Below are 18,333 nucleotides of genomic sequence, written 5' to 3'. Positions count from 1 at the left end.
CCAGCACTAGAGAGGCTGAAGCAGGAGGGTCATCTCAAGTGTAAGGCCAATTCAAGACCAGCCTGTAATAGGACTGAAGAGAAAGGAAAAGAAAAAAGAAAGGCAGGCAGACACAGAAAGGATGGATGGACAGGTGACAGACTGACAGACACAGCAGAAAACCTTTTCTGCAACAGATCCCAGCCAGAATGGTGAGAAATGCCTGCCAAGAAGTGAGCGGTGGTGGGTGGCCCTGCTTCCAGTGCAGGGTAAGGGAGACTGGCCACTTGTAAAACTCAGCAAAACATCTGGCAAGTCCTGGGGCAGAGAGAAGGCCAGAGCAGGCCCAGCTCAACTGCCCTAGGCTGAGAGTCTGGCAGCTCCGGGAGCCTTCAGTGAAGCTGACCGAAGGAGGAGAGCACGGGGCCCTGAGGCACTTTCAAGTCAGGAGGGCTCAGATGGAGCCACTCCAGACACCTGGCAGGACCTCAGACAGCTGTGGCCAGCCAGGGAGGAAGAAGTAGCCTGGACCCAGGGAGGGGACTCTGGGACTCTGCTGAGACCCCACCCCACTCCTCTCTGCTGCTGGAGAGCACAGGACTAGCTCAGGACACACGAGCTGGTGAGTGGACCCAGGACACATCCAGAGCCAACCTGGAGCTGGTGAAGACCCCACACTTAAGATACTACTGCCCAGGCACAGCCCTAGGGCCCTGGGCTGGGGGCATCTGCTGGGCTCCACAGGGGAGGAGGCAGGACTGAACCCAGCAAAATCCAGACAAAACTCTCAGATCCATACCCCAGCCCATTCATCAGTCCATCAGTGTGCCCAAAAGTAAAAGATTCCTTCAAAACCTGGGCAAGGAATGGTGGCACATGCTCGTAATCCCAGCACTCAGGAGGCTGAGACAGGAGGATTGCCGTGAGTTGGAAGGAAGCCTAGGTTACATAGTTCAAGGCTGCCCTGAATTATGGAGTGAGACCTTGTCTAAAAAAACAAGTCAAGTGAATAGACACTCATCAAAAGTACAAATGACCAATATGTACATGAAGAAACTCTCAACATCTCTAGACATGAGAGAAATGCAAATTATAAGAGTGCTGAGATTCCATCTCATCACACAAAGAATGGCCATCACCAAAAAATCAAACAGTAACAAATGCTGCAGGGACTTTGGGGGCAGTGGACACCCTTTTATATGTTAGTAGAAGTGTGCACTGGTACAACCACTATCAAAATCAGTGTGAAGATTCCTCATAACACTAAAACTAGAAATTCCATTTGACCCAGCTGTGACTCTCTCACCCGTCTCCTAGGACCCCAGCCCAATGCTAGGAAGGCCCACTGTCACCCACTGGCTGGCTCCCAACCACCACAGGCTCTCAGTGCCTGCACCAAAGCCTCTCCATTCCCACCCTCCCAAGAGGCAACAGCCTCCGAGGCAGTCCCTGACTTCACTCACCCCAGTGTTCATCTTTCCTTTCTGCTTGGGCTTGCCTCCCTAACCCTACATGCTTCCTCCAACAAGCCCTCCCCTCCTCCCCAGGTCCCTTCTCAGGTTCCAGGAGACACCTGGGAGGACAAAGGGAGGCTGGTCACAGAATGCAGATCCCAGGCTGGGGCTGAGTGCCATGGTCACCTCTCCTTCCCACAGGTCTACACCTCTACACCCCACAGCTAAGGCCTTCTGGCCCCTTAACACATTCCAGGCCAGGACCAAGGTCCAGAGCCTAGAGTCATCCATGCATCCTCAGGGAGGCCTGGCACAGTGCCAGCACTCACAGCCCTTACTGTCCAGGGGAAGGCAGCCCAGTAGGATGGTGCTGTGGACCCCACCCCCCTGGGCCTCCTTCCTGTTTCCTCCTTCCAGTGAGGCTATCTCTGCAGCCCGGTGTCACTCCCCTTTCCAGCCATACTGTTGTGGCATTGGAGCCCCTGTATCTCAGGGCTGCTCTACCCCTCCCCACCTTGCCTACACTCCCACAGCCTCTGGACTGCTGGGAGGGAGCCCTATAGGACCCCAGGTGGCTCCAGGCCGAGAGGTGGGCAGGCTGCCTATGTGTGCCAGGCATGTGCCTCCAGGCCATCAGGGCCGCACAAACTTGTCTCCCAGGATTTTTCCACACGAAACATGTCTCCCAGGGAAGCAACCGGTTGGATGAGATGGGTGTGCATTGTTCCCACCCCGCCCTCTATGCCCCTCCTTTCAGTTGCCAAGAGGCTGCTCACATCAGCAGCCTGGGATGGAGCCCAGGACACCTCGGCCAGCAGCAGCAGCCTCTGAGATGAGCCAGGGAGCTGGCGGGGGCTGGACCACCGGCAGGGTAGGTGCCCCATCCAGAATCCAGCAGACCCTGGGTTCATCCACATAGGTTCCACACCTTTCCAGGGGATGCTCTGTCCTGAGCCCATACTCCCACTGCCTCCTCACTCCTGCCCCTGCTCCCCAACCAAGGTGAAAGGCTGGGGGTGGGTGAGGGCTCAGGCTTATTAGGGCTTGCCACAGGGACTGGCAGAAGCCTGAGGAAACACTCCAGCAGCATCAGAAGTAGGGCAGCAGACCCACCCCAGGCTTCCCGGTCCTTTTCCCAGCTGCCCCCAACCCCACCTCATTTCCCAGGGGCTTGGACTAGACATTGGATCTGACCAGAGTACATTAGAGCATGCCACCCTTACCCCAGCTGACCCTCCCAGCTGTCTATACCAAGACCCCAGCTCCTGCCCCTCAGCCTGGCAGGCACAGGCAGGAGTCCAGGCCCCTCTGAGTCAACCCCCTGGGGCAGCCCCACCTGCTGGAGTTGGCTGCACCCTACTCATGTGTTGGGAACAGCCTCCCACCCCAGGCCTAGAGGGCAGTGGGCAGAAGTGCCAGAGAAGGGCCCACCTAAGAGCCCATCTACAGAGTAGAGAGGCAGCTGAGCTCAGGGTCCATGGGTCTGGGGGTCTCACTCATTCCAAGAGCCAGGGCAGGGGCCTCCATGGATCCACCTTCAACACCAGCACTCAGGCAGAGTCCTTGTCGTCACCAGCCAGCCCCTTACAGTAGCTATAAGTGCCAACCCTGCCCAGGCCTGGCCCAGCCTCCTGTGGAGACCTTGAGCCCTGGAACCTCAACCTCTCAGACTGGGACTTTCCTTTCCTACAGGCTAGGTGGCAAGCCCTGATCCCCTTGCAGGCTCCCTGCATCCCTCACACCCAGGATATGGCACCCTGGGACCCCGTGGGGCCTCATAGGCTAAAGCCAAGTGGGTCCTGGGATGGGAGATCATCAAGAGATGAGAGCCTGGGGCCTGTTCTTCCGCCCAAATTCCACTTTAAGCAGGCAGCAGGGCCCCTCCCACTCACCTGGCCAGGTGTCCCGCCCACAGGGAGCTCAGGCGGGGCAAGCCTCTTCTGTCTCCAAGCCTGGCTCTGGGGCGCCAGCCACCAGGGAGGGGACTCTGGGGACAGGGCCTGGAGGGCCAAGACTGTGAGAAGGCCCAGGCCAGGCCGTCTGGCCACCATGCAGGACAGTAACTTCCTGCTTTCGGCCCTACAGCCTGAGGCTGGTGTGTGCTCCCTGGCACTGCCCTCCGACTTGCAGCTCGACCGCCGGGGCCCTGAGGCAGAGCAGCTTCGGGCAGCCCGCGTCCAGGAACAGGTCCGAGCCCGCCTCCTGCAGCTGGGCCAGCAGCCTCGGCACAATGGGGCCACCGAGCCTGGGGGTGCCGCTGAGGCCAGCAGAGGTAGGCAGTATGGCAAGGTGGGCAATGGGCTGCAGGGACTTGGGAGGCCCCAGCAGAAACGCCAGGCGGGTGTGGCAGAGGGTAGAGGCCGCAGCAGGCTCTGGAGTTCAGCCCCTGACTCACCAGGGCCTGCTCTGAGTCACTGCCCTACCTCATCAGGTGTGGGGAGCAGCTCAGGGTGGAGTATCCCAGCTCCTAGCAGGAACTCCAGACTTCCAGGGATCCCCCCTGGCTGGACCCACCTGTCTCCTGGGCCTTGAGCCTCCCCACAGGGTAGACAAGAAATTAGGCACTTGGGGGACAGGCCAGGTCCCTCCATTGACAAATCCAGAACAGACTTACTCCTGGACTCACAATCAGCTCAGAGCCACTGCTGGGCCACAGCCAAGGCTGTCTGAACCAGGGGTCCCTGAGGAATTTCAGGGACCAATTGGTGGGAGTGACCCAGATCTCCATGAGAATCCGGGCGGGGTGCCCTTGTGTGTGAGTGTGCATGTGTATGTGCATGTGTGTGAGTGTGCATGTGTGTGTGTGCACACATGTTGCGTGATATATGTATACATGCATATAAGGGTCCCACAGACGCAGCAAGTTCAAGGTTGTTGTTCTCCATGTGTCACCTCCCCCCCACCCCACCCCGCCAGGCTACAGCTACAGGTACTAAGGGAGACAGGATGATAGAACCATTCAGAAGTCCACATGATGGATGGGTTCCAGGCACTGACAAGGGGGCAAAAAAGGGTCAGCCAGTGGGACCAGATGGTACCAGGGTTTGGCTTGTTTCTGTGGGCCTCATCCTTGCTGGGCAAGGTCAGTGCCCAGGGGTCATAGGAAAGGGAGGGCCCTGGAAGGGGTTAATTACCACTTGGCCACATTGCCAATTAGGGGCAGGCTTATAATTTGGGGGTGGGCGTAAGGTCCTCAGGAGGCTTGCCGACCCAGGGGTGGATCACAGTGTCAAAGCGTTAATACGTCATTAACCAGGGTGGGTCTGGGGAACCTCATTAACCAGGGTGGGTCTGGGAGTATGGGGGGAATCTCCTAGACCACTCAGCCTATCCCCTACCCCATATCCCACTTTAACTCCTTGAGAGGTGTTCCCAAAGTAGGGACCCAGTGCCCACCCCAGGCTCTTCCATCCATGCAGTCACCCTGGTTTCTTGAGGTCCTCTTTTTCCAGCTATCTGTTTCCTGGGCCATCTACCCTGCACCCACCCTCTCTCTCTCCCTCTGTTCACTGGTCCAGCTGCCCATCCATCACCCATCCCTCCAAGGGTTTGGCCACTCTCCCTTCACACCCACCTGCCATCCTGTCTACTCACCATGGGGTGGGACAGACTCCACTACCTGGGCTCCAGAGTGGCTGGATGGGGCTGGTGCAGTCATTGCCCCTGGGCTCTGTTCAGGAGGGAGTGGCCACTGCCCATCAGGACAGACTGGTCCCAGGTGGCTTCACTCCTCTATGCCTGTGGCCTGGATGGATCCTGGGCACAGGAGGAGTCCAGAGGAGCTCACTGTGCCTGGGGTACGCTGGGCTGGCTTCCTAGAGGAGAGGATAGGCACTGTGCCCAGGGAGGAGAGAGTCGATACAGAAGACACTGGCTCTGGTGGCCAAGAGGTCAGTGGGGTGAGTGGTCTGGTACTTTTAGGCTACAGAGACACAGCTGGGAGTGTTGTGGGAGAGAGACTACCAGGGCCAACGCTGGAGCAAAGAGGTTGGGCTGTGGCAGGGTAGGGACCAGGCAGAAGTGGCCCCCAGGACATGGAGGGAAGTGTTTGGCAGAAAGAAGTTCAAGGCCAGCACTTTGCCATCTGGCCAGGTCAGTCACCACAGTTTGTGTCCACAGGCTTGTCCCAGAGCCAGTGCCACACCCTTCAGGCCAACTTCAGCTCCCGATCCCAGGGCCACAGCGGGGATAAGGTCTCGGTGAGTGACAGAGGTGGGACAATTGAAGCTCTACCATCCAGTGTGGGTCAGAGGCCTGAGGTAGGGCTTATGGCTCCCGGTTGGATAGGGGATAGCCACATGTGAACCCAGCACCCTCACTGTCCCTGTCCCTCCTTGCACAGACCTTCCGGCCGGTAACCAAACCACATTACAGTCCAGCCTCCTGGTCTTCCCGCTCTGCTGTGGACCTGAGCTGTAGTCGGCGGCTGAGCTCTGCCCACAATGGGGGCAGTGCCTTCGGGATGGTAGGATACGGGAGCATCCATCCCACCCCAGGCATGCCTGCTAGGCCTGTGTCCTTCCACGAGCGTGGTGGGGCTGGCAGCCGGGTTGACTATGACACACTATCCCTGCACTCACTGAGGCTGGGTGCCGGGGGCCTGGAAGATGGCTACAGTGTGGTATCTGAGCAGATGGAGCCTGTGAGCGCCTCTACCTACCGGGCCCTTGCCTATGAGCGCCGGGCCAGCTCCAGCTCAAGCCGGGCTGGGGGGCTGGACTGGCCAGAGGCTTCCGAGGGCCCCCCAAGCCGCACCATCCGTGCCCCTGCCATGCGGACCCTGCAACGATTCCAGAGCAGCCACCGAAGCCGTGGGGGGGCTGGGGCAGTGCCAGGCACAGGCCTAGAGCCCATGGCCAGGGCCCCATCTGTGCGTAGCCTCAGCCTCAGCCTAGCTGACTCAGGCCACTTGCCTGATGTGCGTGGGCTGGACAGCTATGTTGGCCATCGCGCTCTACAAAGACTCAGCAGCGGGTAAGCTGGCTGGGCCCATGGAGGAGGGGATTTCATCACAGCATACAGCCCAAGGCCAGAGTCAGCCTGATCCCTGCCCCTTCCTCTGCAGCTTTGATGACATCGACCTGCCCTCAGCAGTCAAGTACCTCATGGCCTCAGATCCCAATCTGCAGGTGCTGGGCGCAGCCTACATCCAACACCGGTGCTACAATGATGCAGGAGCCAAGAAGCAGGTGGCTGCCCCCACTGCCCATCCCTGACCCCAGTGGCTGCTCACTGGCTGTGCATGCCCCAGATAACCACCCTCGTTGGTCCCTGTGGCCCTTGATCTCTGGTCCCTGACTAATCTCCAAGCTAAGTGGGAAGACCCACCCTGCCCAAGGTCTCTGCAGGGCATAAATGTGCCATTGTGGATGCCTGCACACACCTGCACGCACTTTATGCAGATGTGTAAAGCTGCCACATCATCTGCACGTTTGTATCACCTACACACATCTGCTCATGCCCACACACATCTGCATTGCTGCCCACAAGTGCACACATCCACGCCTGCTCCTGCACACACAGACTAGTCTGCAAGTACTCATATAATTCACATTCCTATGCCGCAGGCCCGCAGCCTTCAGGCAGTGCCAAGGCTGGTGAAGCTCTTCAACCATGCCAACCAGGAGGTGCAGCGCCATGCCACAGGTGCCATGCGTAACCTCATCTACGATAATGCTGACAACAAGCTGGCTCTGGTGGAGGAGAATGGCATCTTTGAGCTGCTGCGGACGCTGCGGGAGCAGGATGATGAGCTGCGCAAGAACGTCACAGGTATCCCCATTACCTGCCCTCCTTGTGTCCCCTCCATTCCCCCATGTCATGCCCCTCCTTCCCTTTGCCTCTCTCCATCACCTGTGTCTCTCCTACCCCTTGGTTTCCAAAACCCTGGTCTCTGTGGTTCTTGTCCTTTTCTTTGTCTCTTTTTCCCTCTCCCCCTTTCTCAGGATCAGACTCAGGGCCTCACCATGCCAAGGCAAGTGCTATACCCAGCTCCTGCCCTCAAGCCTCAGTCTCAAACCCCAACAATCACATGGAGGATTTCCCAAGGGGGTAGGAAGTAGGGAGCTTCCTCTGCACCATCTCCTGACCAGCCAGCAGGGTCAGTGGGCGGGTTCTGACCATAGATCTGGGCTGCCTCCAGGGATTCTGTGGAACCTGTCATCCAGTGACCACCTGAAAGACCGCCTGGCCCGTGACACACTGGAGCAGCTCACAGACCTAGTGCTCAGCCCCCTGTCAGGCACAGGGGGCCCCCCCCTCATCCAGCAGAACGCCTCTGAGGCTGAGATCTTCTACAATGCCACTGGCTTCCTCAGGTGCTGGAGCAGGAGCAGCTGACCAGGAGGGCTGGGGGAAGGGACACCAAAAAGGGGTACTTTCATCTGAGGCTAAGAGAAAGGACCCAGCCTGGAACCTGGGAAAAGTGGAGAAGCCAGGGTGGCCACCAGGTGTGGGCATCACCCTGGTTGCAGGCTTGGGGAGTCAGATCTGCTGATCTGACATTCACCTTCTTCCTGGGGTAAAAGGTAGTAGACTAGGGACAGCATAAAGATGGACAGGGGTAGCACTGTCCAGTAGGGACTAAGAATAAGAGAGACAGGGATTGCACCTGAGGATTTTGTCCTCAGGACAGTGCCTTCAGGGATGGGGTCCTTGGAGGTGACTGCCGAGGTCCCCGTGGTACTCTGATCTGCCTCTTCCCAGGAACCTCAGCTCAGCCTCCCAAGCCACTCGCCAGAAGATGCGTGAGTGTCATGGGCTCGTGGATGCTTTGGTCACCTACATCAACCATGCCCTGGATGTGGGCAAGTGCGAGGACAAGGTGAGGGATGGTCAGCACCTTGGGGGCTCAGAGACTGTGGTTCATGCTGAGCACCTTCCACCCTGGCCCTCTGCAGAGCGTGGAGAATGCTGTGTGTGTGCTGAGAAACCTGTCCTACCGCCTGTATGATGAGATGCCACCATCTGCTCTGCAGCGGCTTGAGGGTCGGGGCCGCAGGGACCTGAGCGGGACACCACCTAGAGAGGTGGTGGGCTGTTTCACACCACAGAGCCGGCGGCTGCATGAGGTGGGTGGATGGAGCAGGGAATGTTTGCTGAGCCCACTGATGCCCCCACCAAGCACCCCACAGATCCTCCAGGCCCTCAGACCATCCCAGACCCCACTAACCCACCACACCTTCCATGCAGCTGCCTCTCACAGCTGACGCACTCACCTTCGCTGAGGTATCAAAGGACCCCAAGGGTCTCGAGTGGCTGTGGAGCCCGCAGATTGTGGGCCTTTACAACCGGCTGCTGCAGCGCTGTGAACTGAACAGACACACAACTGAGGCGGCCGCAGGGGCCCTGCAGAACATCACTGCAGGGGACCGCAGGGTCAGTCACATGGGTTCCTGGGAGGACAGGGAGCAAGCCCTGAGACCTGAGTCTGAATGACCAGGATGGAGGGACTATCTGGCCAGGATAGGCAGAACAGGCAGAGGCTGGCAGCAGAGTTAGAAAAGCAGTTCTGCCTCAGGCCTGGGTCAGTGGTCAGAGCTGACGGGGGGCCACTTGTCCCCATGTCACTTCCCCACAGTGGGCAGGCGTGCTGAGCCGACTGGCACTGGAGCAGGAGCGAATCCTGAACCCCCTGTTGGACCGAGTTAGAACCGCTGACCATCAGCAGCTGCGCTCTCTGACGGGGCTCATCCGAAATCTCTCCCGGAATGCCAGGAACAAGGATGAGATGTGTGAGTCACCCACTTCTGCCAGGCACTGCCTTACTCTCCCTTTTGGGCTGGCCTCTGATGGGACCAGAAGGAGGGACTGACATTCCAGCTCACCAGGAGCAGAAGGGGGAAACTGACCTCCCAACCTCCTGCAGCCACCAAGGTGGTGAGCCACCTGATTGAGAAGCTGCCTGGCAGTGTGGGTGAGAAGTCTCCCCAGGCTGAGGTGCTGGTCAACATCATCGCTGTGCTCAACAACTTGGTGGTGGCCAGTCCCATCGCAGCCCGTGACCTGCTCTACTTTGATGGGCTCCGGAAACTCATCTTCATCAAGAAGCAGGACAGGTGAGGGTAGGCTGAACCTTGAGCCAGTGGGGTACACTTGGCTGCTCTGCTTTCTCTCCTAACCCTGACCCTCTGACCTCCCCAGCCCAGACAGTGAGAAGTCCTCTAGGGCAGCCTCCAGCCTCCTGGCCAACCTGTGGCAGTATAGCAAGTTGCATCGAGACTTCCGCGCGGTACGTCCTGCACAACCCAGCAGGCAGTCAAAGGGGCAGAGCTGAGTATGTGGGATAACACATCAGGAGCGGGACATGGATGTCCATGAGATATGAGAGACCTGGGGCCCTGGTCATGCCCTGGCCATACCCAGCACATTGTGATAGGCCCAGTGTTTCCTGCTGGCAGGGCCAAGTGGGCACAGACCTACACCCTGACTCAAGCCCCTCTCCATGCAGAAAGGCTATCGGAAAGAAGACTTCCTTGGCCCATAGGCAAGCAACCTGGAGAAGGTGTTGTCCAGCCTCCGAGGGACAGGCTCAATTCTGGCTACTCTCCAGCCAGCCTGATGGAGGAGGCTGATGGCCAAGGGCATTCTCTCCCTGGTGACTCTATGCACCTTTGAGGAGCCTTGCCATCAGGTGGGGATGGGGCTTGCAGTTGGGCATTTGGCTTTCACAAGGTAGTGGGTGTGCAGGGCTTAGGCTGCTGTGGTGCAAGGGATGGTGACCCAGTCGAAGCAGCAGAGATGGGATTGGCCATGTCTGGCAATGCCTCTAGATAGCAGTGTGGGAATAAAGGTAACTGAACTCAACCCTGGTCCTGAGTGTGTCCATGTTTGGGCTGCTAAGCCCAAGACCTGCAGTGTCCCCAGGGATGCCTGCCTGGCCCTGAGAACACTCACCTCCTGAGCTCACACACAGACCTCCCAAGGTCAAAAGACCCAGGACAGTCAGGGAGTGTCCAGCAGAGGGAGAAAAGATAGTGTTTCAGAAGATGGCCCAGAGCTGCCTGAGGCACAGTCACAGTACAGCCATGATCTTTCAAGCAGAGTAACCAGGAGCAGGGCTACCAATGAGCAGTATTCATGCAGCAAACACACCCCAAGACTCCAAGTCAGGCCTGCCCCAAGCCAGAAGTGCCCAAAGGTTTGTGTTCAAGAGGCTCAGGAACACCCACAGAAACTCATACTTGAGGCATTTAAGAAGACTGCCTTCTCCAGGATCTGTCCAGATCATAAGGAGCTGGGGTTATCTAAGGAGATTTGGGGGGATAGCAAAGGACATGCCTGAGCTGGTTCAGAACACAGAGAGGGCACAGATTGGCAAATGGGTGTTGGGGAGGATGAGACAAGAGAAGGTGGACAGCCTTGGAAAGCCTGAGCTGGATGCAGGAGAAGGGAGTGTTCCCCCCAGAAGAGGAAGCTGAGACCCAGGTAAAAGCCAAAGGACTTTATTTTCTGGAACCTTGGGCTCACACTCCTTCCCTTAGAAGCTCTGGGCTACAGGCAGGTTTTAATCATACTGCATGGCAGGAACCTGCCTGCTCCTGGCTCCCAGGCTGGAGTAAGGGCTACACATCCTCCTCAGACACCAGGCAGTAGAAATCTGTGCGAACACTGTAGTTTCCAGAGCCAAGGTCGGAGTTGTCCATCTCGATGCCACGGCCCTCTCCCATTGAGACCCCACTTGCATGCGGTGGAACTGGTGGCTTCCCAAAGACAGGCCCTCGTACACCTGGAGGGTACACAAGCCTGAGGCTGGGCTGTCCACTCCTCCCTTGCACCAGGACCACGGTCTGAAGGTCAATAGGGGCATGGCCTGCTCACCCCCAGACATGGTAGTACTGGAGGTCCAGGAAGTTCCTAGAAAGGCACTGGCCGCCCCTGTAGCATCTGGGGGGCTGTGAAGCTGCCAGGGCTGCTGGGGGTGGTGATCAAACCTCCACAGGTTGCAGGGGTCCTCAGCCTCCCCCACACCTCCCCAGTCCTGTGCCTGGGCTTTTTCATCAGCATGGCCGGGCAGGCGTACCCAGGTCTCCCTCAGGGTCGGGGTCCAGCTCCCGCTCCAGAGCCCAGCCCTCAGCGGCACGACCTCGCATGATCAGCATGGGGTCGTTGTCATCCTGAAGATGGGTCTGAGGGTCCCCTTCAGCCGGCCTGTACTGCACCTTCCGCGGCAGTGCAAGCTGCAGCTCTTTCCAAAAATCCGAGGACGGCATCTGGGGGAGGGGAGGTCCATCAAGGTCTGGGCTCGCCTGGTGAATCCCACCTCGTCCCGTCCCTTCTTGCTCCTGGATGTACCGCGGAACCCGGCCTCCAGAGTAGCAGGGTGACCAGGTGGCGGTGCTGGCGCAGTAGGCGCAGCGCAGGGTGCGCAGGATCGCGCCGCGGGCCCTCGAAGGTGATGAAGATGGGCCTGCGCGTCAGCTCCAGCAGCCTGCACAAGCCCTCCCTGCGGGAAAGGGACCGTCAGGCGCGGAAGGCGTGGCCCGCCCCCACCCCCGACTCGGCCGGACGCACCGGAAGCTGTGGCTGCACCAGGCCCGTCCTAGGAAGGAGTCCGACAGCACCACGATGAGGCGCCGGCAGCGGCTCAGGTTCACTAGCAGGTCTGCAGAGGGCTCTGCAGACGCCCAGTGGTAAGGGGCGGGGCCCAACGGTTGTGGGCGGCGCCGGAAGGTAAGGGCAGGGCTGCAGTGATGGGGCGGGGCTCTCAAGGGGGGGGATGACCTGGGAGTCGGGGGGACCTTTAGGCGAGTTGGGGGGAGATGGGGAGGAGGTGCTGAGTACTAGAGTAGGGGCGGGGCCAGTAGTAGCAGAATGCCGGGAACAGGGCAGAGCCAGCGTCGAGGGCGGGGCGCTGATTGCGTGGGGTAGACGGGGCGGGGCGGTACCTTGCGGGGTGGGCGGGGCGCTGCGTACGAGAGGCGGGGCGGGGGGGGCGGTACCTGCGCGGGGCAGAAGGTCGCGGTCATCCAGGAGGAGCTTGTAACCTTGACGCCGCTCTAGCTGCGGCTGCAGGATGAAATTCACGAACTTGCGGTCGTCCGGGTAGTCACTGTAGGAGACGAAGGCGTCGTAGAGCTTCCCGTCTGCGAATAGCGGGCAGTGAGTGCGGCCACTTCAGAGGCCCTGGAACCTAGACCGGGTCCCAGCACTGTAGCTTCCATGACTATGCCTCCTCTGCGCACCTCAGTACCCTCAGAGACCCCGCGTCCTAGGAATACCTGCTGCCCCTTACGCACCATTCATTTCCACCTCCCCATGCGTGTCGTGATACCAGAGCAGCACGTTGAGGCGACACTTCACATACAGTAGCCCTGCCAGCAGCAGGACCAGTAGGACCAGGAGGGCGGCCAACACTGCAGCCACGTGGCCCGCCAGGCCTGCGGACAATGCCAGCCTGGATCAGTACCCCTCAGGCCTGGAGGCCTAGGTTTCCCCACCTGCAACCCATGCACCCCCTCACCAGCTCTCTGAAGAATGAAGGAGAAGGAGTTGACATTGTGGACAGAGCAGGTGAAGGTCCCATAGTCCTCAGCTTTGGTCACATTGATGCACAGGACACTGGACACAAGCACCTCTGATAATCTGGTCTTGACCCTAAGGACATTGATCTTGCCTCAACCTGGAGCTGAGCAGCACTGTATGCCCCAGAGCCACACCTTCTGGGGCTCACAAGAAGAGGCTGCTGAGCAGTTCTTGGGCCCTAGGCTAAGAGAAGTGGCCAAAATCTGGAACGCTGTGGGCCTGTTTCCAGTCACCCCTGGATCTGGGTCCTGGAGTCCTTTGACTCCAGAGTTGGCTGGATGACAGTACCTCATTCAAGCTCCAATCCTTCTAGGGCCCATAGATAGCCCTGCAGTCTACAAGGTGTGTGCCTACAAGAATCACGAAGACCCTAGACCTGTCCCTGCAGTCACCACATCCAAGAGAGCACTCTGCTATGTCAAGTCGGGCTGTAGACCAGAGAAGCCACTGGCAGGGGGTATGTCCAGGTGGCCACTGTAACATTATATCTTCCAGTTCTTACCAGGAGTCCTCATGGTAGTGGCTTATGTTGCCCAGCGGAAGCCCATCTTTTAGCCACTGGACTGAAGGTGGGAGGCAGTGGGGTCCAGAGGCCACCCAAGCTGTGCAATTCAGAGCAACTGCACTGCCTAGGGAAGGCCCCAGGGCCTGCTCTTTAATTGGGGAGAGGAAGTGTGGGGCCCTGTCGCATTCACCTGTAGACAAAGGACACCATCTATTAGCCATGCCAGGATACTGGAGTCCCACCTCATCCACAGATGGTCTATGGTCCAGGGGAAAAAAAGTAGTGGGAAAGTGGTATGTTGCTTAGTGACCACATAAGAACCCATGAGAACCAGGAGGACAGGGCCCAGTGCCTGGCACCCTTCTCCCAGCAGTGATCAGTCTTGAGTGCTCTGCTTGTGTTGAATATGAGTTCACTGGCCTCAAAGGGGACAGCTGCAGGCAGGGCAGTGGCCAAAGTCACTGTTGAGCTGACCCAGCCCAGTACACAAGGATCATCTGGCTACTTATCCACAAAGAAAAAAGGAGTCCAGCCCCCGACACTTCCCATTCCAGAAGAGGAGCCAGTCACTACATCCCTGGGCCTGGTCTCCTCTGTTAGGAGTGCTGCACAGAGTATGGGTACCACTGGGTTGAGAGAACATATGCTGCGTGTGCCAGCCCCTTCCCCAGGGATGGCACAGCTGGGAGCCTGAATTCAAGGACCTTCTGCTGCCCACAGGCAAACCCCTACTTGAGTTCTAACTCTCTTACTACCGTGTGTGTGTGTGTTTGTCGCACTGTGCAGTTCAGGCTGGCCTTGAGCTCACTTTGTAGCCCAGGCTGGTCTCAAACTCATAACAATCCTCCTGCCTCAGTCTTCTGAGTGCTGGGATTATAGGCATGTGCTGAGTCTAGGAAGCAGAGCAGGGGAGGGGTGACTAGAGACCTTTGTACCTAAGGTGACTGTCTACACAGAGAAGCCAAGGTAAAGGTAGAGGGCATAGTGTAGAGCCAGGCTGAAGGGCAGAGGTAGAAGTGGAGACTTAGGCTGTCCATCCCTGAGTCACCTACCTGCCATGGGCTCTGGGTAGGGCCTCTTCAGGTCAGGCTGGATTCTGGGGCCGCCACTGCTCCACAGGGCTCCTTAACAGAGCAGATGGGTCCACCAAGGAGTGGGCAGGGCCTGTCTCTGTCCTTGTGGCTGGTTGGACAGGATGCCTGGACAGGTCAGAGGCTGCTGCCATCCCCGAAAGCAAGTTAAACAGGAACAGGATGAGTTAACCAGTAACTCTTGGCCATAGGTAGCACTGGCCCTGGCTACCCCCAGCGAATCTCATGAGTGCCAGGCACCAGCGTGATCACAATGGGCACTGCTTCATACAGCCAGAGGCACAGGGAGAGGACTTCAAGTTCAGTACCACCTTCATACACCTTGGGGTCACCATGAGACCCAGGAGTGCTATGGACATGTGCTTCATGGGACCTTGTCCCACAAGGTAGCAGTTGACCTCCTTCCTGCCTTTCCCTGCAGTGCACTGCTACGTCTAGGATGTACAGATAGGCCTGGTAGTTGGGAGGTGTGAAGGATGTGTCCCTGGCATGTGGCAAGTGCCTGGCTACCTGATTAGCCCAAGCCTGCTTTTTGCTGTGAGGTTTTATTCTGGGTGCAAGCAAATGTACACAGGTACATATAGACATATCACCCTCATGGACACCCCAAGGATCAGCTGGTCCCTGAGGGTATACCAGTGGGCCTCTCAGGCACCCCTTCTTCTGCATCCCCCACCCCAGGTGACTCTTCTGGGCTATTCTCAGCCCACAGTGGCAGTGGCACACACTTTGAGACTCAAATGCTTTTCAGTGACATAGCTGCAAAGAGAGATGCTAAGAGCCTCTACTTTGGCAGCCTAGGATCCTGGGTTCATCTGTCTATCCAACAGGAATTTGTCAGGCATCTGCTTCCGCCCTGTGGAGTGGACATGCAGTTAAGTGCTAGATCTTGTACCTGTGCTCCCCAGGACATCTCTGTCCCTGATTCCCTGAGACTTTGCAGGAAAGAATGTCCCCATTTCTTTTTCATGTGGTGATACATCCAGGGACCCCAGACTTGGCTCGACACAGTTCTGTCTAGAGCTGGTACAGCTGAGTCGTGTTCCTAGTGGGGCTGGCAAAGGAGTCAAGAAAGTCCTGCAAAAATCTCTGACACAGAATAACTCCCCCCCATTGGGGGTTAAAGAAGACACAACCTCCCATGCACCTGACCCTTCACAGAACAACTAGGGATCAGGTCTTGCAGCATCCCCTAAAGTGACATCCCTAAGACCAGCTAGACCTTGAACCCCCTGAAAGTTCACCCTTAACCTTCCTGGAGGGCAAGGCCAAGGTGGAAGAATCTGACAGACGATGGTTGGTTCCCCTCTCCTCTGCCCCCCAAGTACCCAGCTGCACTAAGTTGTCCCTGGTATACCCACACTCTACACACAACACACTTCCTACCCCACATGCTGCCTGGTGCTGATGTAAGCCAAGCTGCACACACTTGTCATACTCCTACCAAGATCAACTATGAGCACCCTGTGGCACACACTGCACTCCTGCTGCCACTCTCACGTGCACACACTCATATGTGCAGGCAAGCATGCACCCCAAGCACTGCACCGTCCCTCAGACCCAGCCCGAAGGACAGTCCAGCTCTGCAGGCTCACTCAGACCAGAGGCAAGGCACAGTCACCTGGTTCCAGATCTTTCCTCCTGGAAGGAGTTGGTCATTGAAGTCACTCATATGGTTGGGAGCAAGCTCTCCCTTCAGCTGAGTTGCAGGCAGCATCCACAGACCCTCAGCTGCCTTTGATACACAGCCAAACTCAGTGAGGACCTGGCTTTTGTTGGTTTATGTTTTAATCAGAACTTTCCCCGTAGCTTCCTGGAGTTGCAGTCACATCCTCTCCTAAACCTAAACCCCACCCAGGCACCCACCCCTTCCCCTGGTTGGGCGGGCAGTTGGTGGCTCTCACCCCCGCCTGCAGTATCTTCCTGTAACTCTGAGTCACGTGGCCCCTTCTTCTGGGGGCTGTTGCAGCCCCCCGGCCCAGGGGCTTCCTATGTGAATAGGAGGGCAGGGGGACAGCGGTTTGGAGTGATTTGCAGAGGTCCCAGCTGGAGACCTGCAGTCAGAAGAGCCCCCTTTACACACACACACACACACACACACACACACACACACAGAGTGTCACGGGTATCTGGATAGGAGGACCTGCCTTCCAGATACCCACTAGGTGCCATTTCCAGGAGTAGAGTCCTCTGTTGCTCCCGTCAAAGTGAGCAGCCCCAGGGGCTCTGACTGTTAACCTAGGTCAAGGGGATTCAGAAACTCCCAGCCAACAATCGACCCAGGGCAGGAATCTCTGGACGAGGAACACCCCCAATAGGAGTGAGCACTTGTACAGGTTATGGTGTCTCATGGACCTTGGCTTCAGGCCGGGGCAGGGGGAAGAACAGGGCCCCTTTTCCAGGTAAAGAGGCAAACACAGGAGGCCACAAGTATTGCCTCTGAGCAGAGTGGGGAACAACAGACATCTGTTACCACCACAGACTCCTCACCCACTGACAAGTGTCTGGTATTGCCCATAGAATCAGACAAGGATGTCCTCCAATCCTTGGTCCTGTCCTCACCCCTGCAGGGCAGAGGCCTCATCATGGGCTCCCCCTCCAGTCTCTCTGTCCCTAGCTGAGCCCACCAGGCAGCACCTCAATATAACACAGGTGTCCTGCCTCTTTCCCGAAACACAGCCCCACCTAACTCAACCCACCTGGCACACAGACCCTTGGGTGTGGGTGCACCTTGAGCTCAGAGCCAGAAGAGCTGGAGGGAGCCAGCTGGGTTCCCCCCAAGCCACCCTTAGTTTCCTCAGTGCTGGCTGGAGCTGGTACTTGAAGGTGGCATGCAGCCCTTTTAAGGACAGAATTGGTCATCAGCTCCTCATGGGGGTGGTCAGAAAACTGAGGCAGAGAAAGCACCCCACCAGCCCCTCCTCAGCCTCTAGAAGAGCCTGCCACAGGTCAGGGCTCTGTGCACCTTGTCTGTATCATCATCCCTCAGCACTGGCTGCCACAGTAATGCCTGAATGCCCCTCTCCTCCTCTCCCTCTGCTAATGTCTGTCAGCTCTGTAGGGCACACATAAAAACCAAAATCCCCTGTGCTTCTGAGGCACCACAAGGCCCCTAAATCTAACCCCTGCCTGCCCTGTGGATTGATTCCTGGGGCTCTCTGGCGGCCCAGACCCCCAGTCAAACCCATACTCCTCACTCTGCCTGGCTGGCTGGTCTCAGGGGTCCTCGAGAGCCCTTCTACAAACCCTGGCACCCAACATCACAAGGACCGAGCTATCTGTTGGTCGCGGAAAGGCAACCTCTGCCCGTGGGAGAGGCGGAAGGCTCGGGCTTCCGGGGCAAGTGGGAGCCTCCCGGCTGCGCCACTTCCTACTGAACCGCGCCCATCGCTACAAGGCTTCGGTGCGGAGTCCACAGTTCACCAGCCAGGCCTACAGTGACTCTGGGCATTGCGACCTCCACTCACCTTTCGGTGGTTTGAGTCTCCACAGCCGCTCACCTGCTGCCAGCCGCGAGGGCGGGGCCGCTTACCTGGCCCAGCTGCGCAACGGCAGGTGCAGCCCCGCCCCACACCAGGGTCTGGGCGGACCCTGGGTCCTGCTGGGTGCCTGGGGCTAGCGTTGGAGACCTTCAAGGCTCAGCCCCAGGAGCCTGGGTTAGGGGTCAAACCGGCTAGACCAGCCCGCCTGGAAGCACAGAGCTGGGGACTTAGCAGACCCTACCGCCCCAGGGCACCTTTTCATTTCTTCCCTTCCTCCAGGAACCCTAGCCTGACCTCTG

General features: G+C 58.1%; 2 protein-coding genes across 6 annotated transcripts; one reads left to right on the top strand and one right to left on the bottom strand.

Annotated features, from left to right (window-relative positions):
• Positions 1-2,208: 2,208 nt before the first annotated feature.
• Positions 2,209-10,238, top strand: Pkp3 (plakophilin 3). Its single transcript, XM_013150666.2, has 14 exons — positions 2,209-2,304; positions 3,519-3,705; positions 5,553-5,632; positions 5,776-6,407; positions 6,499-6,622; positions 7,001-7,205; positions 7,576-7,750; positions 8,139-8,256; positions 8,333-8,503; positions 8,625-8,810; positions 9,013-9,166; positions 9,301-9,490; positions 9,576-9,663; positions 9,883-10,238. Exons 1-14 carry the CDS (start codon positions 2,224-2,226, stop codon positions 9,916-9,918), a joined length of 2,427 nt encoding a protein of 808 aa, XP_013006120.2. The 5' UTR covers positions 2,209-2,223; the 3' UTR covers positions 9,919-10,238.
• Positions 10,239-10,860: 622 nt separating this feature from the next.
• On the bottom strand, positions 10,861-18,158 carry Sigirr (single Ig and TIR domain containing). 5 transcript variants are annotated; one of them, XM_063252010.1, is made up of 11 exons: positions 16,174-16,334; positions 15,448-15,606; positions 14,514-14,679; positions 13,459-13,651; positions 12,895-13,028; positions 12,671-12,811; positions 12,374-12,517; positions 11,946-12,048; positions 11,727-11,877; positions 11,455-11,644; positions 10,861-11,160 (listed from the first exon to the last, which is right to left on the bottom strand). In XM_063252010.1, exons 3-11 carry the CDS (start codon positions 14,518-14,520, stop codon positions 10,997-10,999), a joined length of 1,227 nt encoding a protein of 408 aa, XP_063108080.1. In that variant the 5' UTR covers positions 14,521-14,679; positions 15,448-15,606; positions 16,174-16,334; the 3' UTR covers positions 10,861-10,996. The 5 variants fall into 5 exon arrangements, with proteins under 5 accessions (XP_063108080.1, XP_063108082.1, XP_013006105.1 ...); XM_063252012.1 differs by lacking the exons at positions 15,448-15,606; positions 16,174-16,334 and adding an exon at positions 18,020-18,158; XM_013150651.3 differs by lacking the exon at positions 15,448-15,606 and having other exon boundaries at positions 16,174-16,361.
• Between the last annotated feature and the right edge of the window lie 175 nt (positions 18,159-18,333).

This window comes from Cavia porcellus, unplaced genomic scaffold, assembly GCF_034190915.1.
Source record: "Cavia porcellus strain 051 isolate PalLab524CR breed Dunkin Hartley unplaced genomic scaffold, mCavPor4.1 scaffold_6, whole genome shotgun sequence".
Taxonomy (NCBI): domain Eukaryota; kingdom Metazoa; phylum Chordata; class Mammalia; order Rodentia; family Caviidae; genus Cavia; species Cavia porcellus.
This window is presented reverse-complemented; position numbering and strand designations above follow the sequence as displayed.

Excerpts from the sequence above, each read along its gene's own strand:
- Pkp3 (XM_013150666.2), top strand. The coding sequence starts at position 2,224 with ATGGAGCCCAGGACACCTCGGCCAGCAGCAGCAGCCTCTGAGATGAGC. Across the intron at positions 2,305-3,518 it reads GGGGCTGGACCACCGGCAGG|CCTGAGGCTGGTGTGTGCTC; the intron begins GTAGGTGCCCCA and ends TCGGCCCTACAG. Across the intron at positions 7,751-8,138 it reads AATGCCACTGGCTTCCTCAG|GAACCTCAGCTCAGCCTCCC; the intron begins GTGCTGGAGCAG and ends GCCTCTTCCCAG.
- Sigirr (XM_063252012.1), bottom strand. Across the intron at positions 12,812-12,894 it reads CTTCATTCTTCAGAGAGCTG|GCCTGGCGGGCCACGTGGCT; the intron begins GTGAGGGGGTGC and ends CATTGTCCGCAG. Across the intron at positions 12,518-12,670 it reads TGGGGAGGTGGAAATGAATG|ACGGGAAGCTCTACGACGCC; the intron begins GTGCGTAAGGGG and ends CGCTATTCGCAG.